The 6728-nt window shown below is 44.5% G+C and overlaps 1 protein-coding gene across 1 annotated transcript in view; it reads left to right on the plus strand.

Annotated features, from left to right (window-relative positions):
• Positions 1 to 5860, plus strand: part of hcn4 (hyperpolarization activated cyclic nucleotide-gated potassium channel 4) — a gene marked incomplete at both ends in the record, with an annotated part of 59103 nt that extends 53243 nt beyond the window's left edge. Inside the window, 2 exons of the mRNA XM_079217570.1 lie at positions 1839 to 2003; positions 3567 to 5860. Of these exons, the coding sequence (XP_079073696.1) occupies positions 1839 to 2003; positions 3567 to 5860 (2459 nt within the window). The remainder of the gene's footprint in view (positions 1 to 1838; positions 2004 to 3566) is intronic.
• Positions 5861 to 6728: the final 868 nt, after the last annotated feature.

Genomic DNA, 6728 nt, shown 5'->3' on the forward strand with positions numbered 1-6728 from the left:
TATTGTTTGTTTATTGTTTGTTTATTTGCACCTCACACACTTCACATATATACTTTGCATTTTTTCACTTCTATTGTTTAAGTTTAATTTAGTTCCTAAATTAATACTCTGTTTATTTTGCTGTACATATCTTTCATCCCAGCTATTTTTATGATTATTATTATTATTATTGTATATATCTTTCATCCCTGTTGTTTTTATATTTTGTCTGTAAATTGCTCCTACTTCGACAACAAATTTCCCCTTGGGGATTAATAAAGTATATATTCATTCATTCATCCTTAAGAAACAATAGACGTCAACCGATGCAACATAAAGGTGGTAGAACAAAAAAGGTCCATCTCCCATCTCATCTTTTAAGTTGTGAAGTTGTTTAACCAAGACTTAGTTGCTTCCATAACATTCTGTATCATGCCTTCAGTAAGAATAGCATACATATAGGTTGAGTATGAACGTAATATCAAAACACTGTGGCAGTGTCCAGACTAGCGTGTAGGTTTTGTTAATATGTTGATATGGGAACTGCTTTTAAAGCAGATGAAAGAGAAGCTGTCATGATTTGCCATGGTTGTTACTATCCCTTAACACACCCAGAATCGTTGACAGCATTATATTTTGTCCCCCACACAGCTCAATGTCATCATACCCACATTGAAAGCAGGAAAAAACAGGGTTACTGATGTTTTTGACGAAAGCAGACACTGGCCAAGACTGTGCGAGGAAGCTTTTACTTTGTGTGTGTGTGTGTGTGTGTGTGTGTGTGTGTGTGTGTGTGTGTGTGTGTGTGTGTGTGTGTGTGTGTGTGCGTGCGTGTGTGTGTGCGTGTGCGTGTGCGTGCATCTGTGTGGCGCCAGGTCAGGGGAATGTTAATACAAAACCCACAAACATCAACATTCTATAGATGTGCAATACCCAAAAAGGGAATGGGACAATGGAGAAAAATACAGTTATGGTGCAGAGTCAAACTATGCATATGATTTCAGGAGATAACTTGGGTGAAGAATTATTTTAAAAATGGATTTGATGTAGGCTACGGGGGGGGAAGTACATTCTGTGAGAGAATTGAGACCATGTGTGAAGATGAGCTGGAAATGGGTTTCTGAGAAAGAGGGAGTGTGATAGCAAACACAGGAAGGGAGGGCAGAAGATGAGATGAAAGCTAAAGAGAAAAGACATGAGGGAATGTATACAAACACATGGAACACTAACACATACATCAAAGTCACCTAACCCCTGTCCATATAAATACATACATACAATATATAACATGTTATATATATATACATACAGTAGATATCAGTGTAAGTATACCCATTTACATGTCGTATATAAAGTGTATATATATATAGAATATCTAACTATACCTTACTCTCCCATACTGCCTTGCTCTCATGAATAAAACACTGGTATCATGCATACACACAAATATAGTACTTTCACATGTCTGCACATACACAAATGTGCAGACACTGACTCTCACAGAAACACATCTACTTGACTAGTGCAATCATGCACATGTTACATCTGCATACGGTACAGACACACTTGTCAGGGCTCTATAGCTGTGCAGCTTCTTTAATGGAGCATTATTTTCCTGGGCATGGCAGATGAGGGCTGGTAGACCCTTGACCTCTGAATATGGCATTCCTGTGAGTAATGCCATATTCAATTAAAGAGAAGGTTTTAATGCTAAAAGATGAAACAAAACCAGTCTTGGGTTCACGTTTTGCTTACACAGTGCCACTTAGCATTCAGTATCTGCTGGGGGAAAAATATAAATAATAATAAAGTTTAACTCTATTACATTACCGTCTCTTGTCTGCTGTGTTTTGTTGCAGAGATTTGTTTGCTGACACTGGGCAGGAGGACAGCCAGTGTCCGAGCAGACACATACTGTCGCCTGTACTCTCTGTCCGTGGACAACTTCAATGAGGTGCTGGAGGAGTATCCTATGATGAGAAGGGCATTTGAGACTGTTGCACTGGACAGGCTGGACCGTATTGGTAAGAAAATATATGTTCAGCATGGCCCAACGCGCTGTAAAGAAATATGTAAAAATCCACACTGATACTCAACGACAGAAATTACTTTCAAAGTCATTTGCATATAAACATGCAGATAGAGCTTTGATATTGAAATGTATGACTTCTCTTACGCATACAATTGATATTCTTTCCATATCCATCGCTGTTCCCAGGCTCAGCCTGAGTAGAGGAAAAATTCACAATGAAAGGCATGCCTGTATCATCACTCAGCCATCACAGCATGCTCTGTTTTATCCTCAGCTATGTTTAGAATGGAAGAGAGAGACACTGCTTTAGGGGTTCTCTTTGTAGAAAATGGCTGCTTTGAAAAGATGTGGTGGGCTGATAGTGATGTTTCTGTCTCCTATGTATGTCCTTTTTCCTGGGCGTGATGCTCATGTACGCCCTTTTTTACTTATTACGTAACTTACACAGCAATTATCCATAAATTAATTACTGTCTTGATGGGCTCACAATCTGATTGGAGGTGTGCAGGTGATAAAGGGTCCGATGGTGACAGGGTCAAGCTGGATGTAGATTCAATACCTCAATGCAGCGTCTCTTCTAATCTGCAACCAGCCATACCAGAAAATGGAGAGATTGATCTGGGCCTAATTGCATTTACAATAGCTTCAATTTCACAGCCTATTGTTCGCTCCAAATTGAAAATGGCAGTCATATGAATTAACCCTGTCATCGGTAGTGCGACCATTCAACAATGACTAATGGACTCTGCGGTCAGAGTTGCATACGTTTCTGTGTAAGGTTGGGTCAGCAGTTAGTATGCCTGTCATAGTGATGCAACTTCAACTTGTCTCTTTGACCTTGTGTTCAGCTCACAGGGACTTCAGAGCAATTGCGGTCGTAAGGCGTAAAGGGAAAGGAGCAAAAATATTATGAAAAAGTCCATTCTTTTGCACTTCTGTTATAGACTTTGCGAAAAATCAAATTTTGAGTTTATCTTGGATTTTAAGATGCTTCTTTTTGATATTAACAGCTCATAACTGGAAAGAAAACATGACACCAGAGAGATGGCTAGACCTATTATCTCAGTGAAGCTCACATCTCAGGCGGAACTGGTATCTTATGGTACAATGTTTGCATTATGTTTTGTCCCTGTTACCTAGGGAATCACAGTAAGAACTAGTCAAACATATGTTTAAACATATCTATGCCTACACTGTAAGCCGTCATCCTGAGCTTCTGTCTCCGGGTAGTTATCTCCCACCTATCTTTTGTTGTTTCTATTATTCTGTGCTTTTTTATGCTTTGTCTTTCCCATTCTGCTCCATCCCTCCGTCTCTTTCTTAAATATCTTTTCCTTCCTTTATCTCACTTGTGATCTTCCGGTGCACATTTATTTTTGTATGTACTCCTTTCATAGCTGCTCCTGTGCCAGCTTCTTTTATTGGAAAGGGCTGTTGTAAAATAGTGTGGTCACGCCCAAATGTCGAACCGGTTCTAACATTTTTCTTTTATGCTTTTTTCTCTCAACTGTCCCTTTTTATGTGTCTGATTTTGTGTTTGCATTTGCTTTTACAGGCAAGAAAAACTCCATCCTGCAGCACAAGGTACAACACGACCTCAGCTCTGGTGTACTCAACTACCAGGAGAGTGAGATCATTCAGCAGATTGTGCAGCATGACAGGGATATGGCCCACTGCGCCCACCTCTTGCAGAACGCTCCACTCCAGGCACCTTCTTCCCCTACCCCTGTCATTTGGGCCCCCCTCATTCAGGCCCCTCTCCAGGCAGCAGCTGCCACCACCTCAGTAGCCATTGCCTTGACACACCATCCCCACCTTCCACATAGTCTTTTCAGGCCTCCGGTTTCTGTTCTGGGGTCCCTAAAGGACCCACCTAGCCGGCCTAAGAAGTTCCACACATTTGTTTCTCCATCCACAGCACCTGGCTCTGCTGGGGACTCCCCTTCCAGCACACCCTCTAAACTGCAAACTGGGGTGGACATGCCATTGCTGGCCTCTTTTCGGGCTCTGCACATGACGTCAGGTACAGGGCCAACTGGCTCTAGCCAACAGGCCTCAGGTAGCGGAGGCCAGCATGGACCTAGTGGGGCTGGCTCTGGATCCAGTGGAAGAGGGGCCTCTGCTTTCCCTTTCGGGCCATACTCTTCCTCTGGTTCACCCTCATCTAGTATGGCCCAACTACACCCACAACCACAGCGTCAACAGCCATTTCGGTCTAGCACCCCACCTCTCTCAAACCTCTTCAACCAAGGATCTCCAGGTGGAAGCACAGAGTCAGGGATAAGTCGAGGGGCAGTTGGAGCCTGTGGTGGTGCTACAGGGTGGTCTTCAGGTGGAGCAGTTGGAGGGTCTGTGGAAGGAGCCATGGGAGGAGACCCTGCTTGGGCTGGAGAGGACTTTACAACTGGAACAATAGGGCTACTGCCTGGAGCGCACTTTGGGTTGGGGGGAGCTACTTGTGGGTCAGTAGTTGAGATCTCAGGGGATTCAATGGGAGGGACATCTGAAGGACCAGGAGGTGCTGCTTGTGTCAGGTTAGCAGGTGGTGCATCAGGAGGATCAGCGGGGGGCATTACCTGCGGGTCAATAGGAGATGCAGCCAGAAGATCAATGGGAGGGACGGCTAGGGGATCAATGAAAAGAGCTTCAGGGGGATCAGTGGGAGGGACTTCTGGAGAGTCACTGGTAGGGATGACCACTGGAGGATCGTTCAGAAAGGCTTCTGGCGGATCAATAGGAGGGGCCTCTGGGGGACCACTTGGAGGGGTGTCTGGTGATTATATGGTAGGGAATCATGGAGGATTGTTGGGAAGGGCTTCGGATGGATCCACAACTAGCCATATAATAGGTTTAGGAGGCATGAGTGGGCTAGGGGGAGCGGTGATTGGAGGACATATTGGCAGAGCATCAGGAGGAGCAGTAGGGAGCCATATAGGGGGTCCTACAGCTTGTCCTGTTGGAGGGAATTCTGCTGGAATTACAGCTGGACTTCTTGGTTCCTCGTGTTGTCAGAGTCCTATCTCTACCAGCTCATCCAGCCCTACGCCTGGGCAGCTTCTACATAGCCAGCCACCTCCCAAGCCGCCTCAGGTAGCTCCTTTGCAGCAGTTTGCTGGGGGAGGCAGGACTACCAGTGGCTTAAACCTCTTCCATTCCCCTCCACATGGCTCCCCCTCCTCTAGCAGAGGACAGCACAGCCAGCAGCCTGCTGAGGGCTCCCCATCCTCCCTCAGCCATTTCAGCCTGGCAGGCCTCCAGTCTGGCTTACTGCCTCACCAGATGTCCCTGGAGAGGTCTGCCCTGGCCTCTCTGGCCCAGTATGGTTCAGCAAACGCCTCCCCCTGCCTTACTCCAGTGGCACCCAGCCCTACTATTCAAAGTCCAGTGGCGGGTAGGACTTTCTACTACAGCGACCCCCCAAGTGCCACAGGATCCCACAGTTCTCCGTTCATGCCTCACTCTTTTCTCCCTTCACAGCCTCCCAGCCAGCTACACACAACAGAGAGAGATTCTCCATTGGGCCATTTTTCTGAGGACCTTAAGCTTTTAACCAGCGCGCACCCATCTCTGCCCCAGGAGGTGGCCCTGGCCTTAGGCCACCATACTGCTTGCCCCTCTGTGGAAACTGGATATTACCCCTCACCCTTTTCCTCGCCCACTCTTGTGCCCAAACCCTGTAGCTCAGTGCATGAACACGTGACTCCTCCAATCCACATGTCTCCGGGGCACACTCACCAGACTCAGTCCCCTGGGACCTCCCCGGCCTTGCCTCTACGGAGGGCCTCTGCTGCCTACTCATCAGATCTAGAACCTCAAACTGTCCGCTCTAAACTCCCTTCCAATTTGTGAGGATTGATCACACCCTCCTGTGCTCCTCTAATCTGAAACACACAAAAACTATCTCCATGTGTGAGATGCTTTTTTTTCTGTCTTCAGACTTCACTGTGTACCACCTCATTTTACCAAGATCTTAAAGATTACTGTGATTTAAATGACACTTTACTGAGTAACTCGGAGCTCTAGAATGCTCTATATATATTTTATGTTTTGACCTCTTCTTTTTATTCATACATACTGTACATAAATAGATATATATTTAAATGATACGTTAACCAATGGACTAGGAGGGTGTGAAAAAAAGATCTAAAGGACAGTCATTTTCTTTTTTCCTATAACTATGCCAAATTCATCTGGTGAAGTTTTGGATGACAATTCCATTAACTACACAATAATACTCTTTTTTCTGCAGGAACCTATGCACTAATACCTGCATGTATAAATGCTTTTTGTGTGTTTCCAAAAATTATCTAACTTTTTAGCTAAAACAAAATGCTTTGAAAAGCTGAATCTTGTACCATCTCATACAGGATCACATATTGCTGATCCTTAAATGTATCTATTAGATTGTACTTATTTATCCTCTGTATAAACTTTTCAAAACCTAATAAGAGATGGAGAAGAGATTTTAGGAAACACAAAAGACTTTTCATGTGGGGTTCATTCACCTCCTCTTGGCCTGTCAATCCTTATTTTATACCACTTTATCGTAATAATAATGTTTTTTGAAGCAGTGGGGAAGGGGTGCAAGGAGCAACCCTCCATATCAATATTGAAGCATAACAATATGTGAGTGACTGGCTTTCTGCAGAGTCCTCAACCATGTCCTAACAAGTTCACTTTGTCTTCCAAACTCATGCCGCTATTTTTTGTAGAAAGC

This window comes from Taurulus bubalis (genome assembly GCF_910589615.1).
Source record: "Taurulus bubalis genome assembly, chromosome: 4".
In the NCBI taxonomy this organism is placed as follows: Eukaryota; Metazoa; Chordata; class Actinopteri; order Perciformes; family Cottidae; genus Taurulus; species Taurulus bubalis.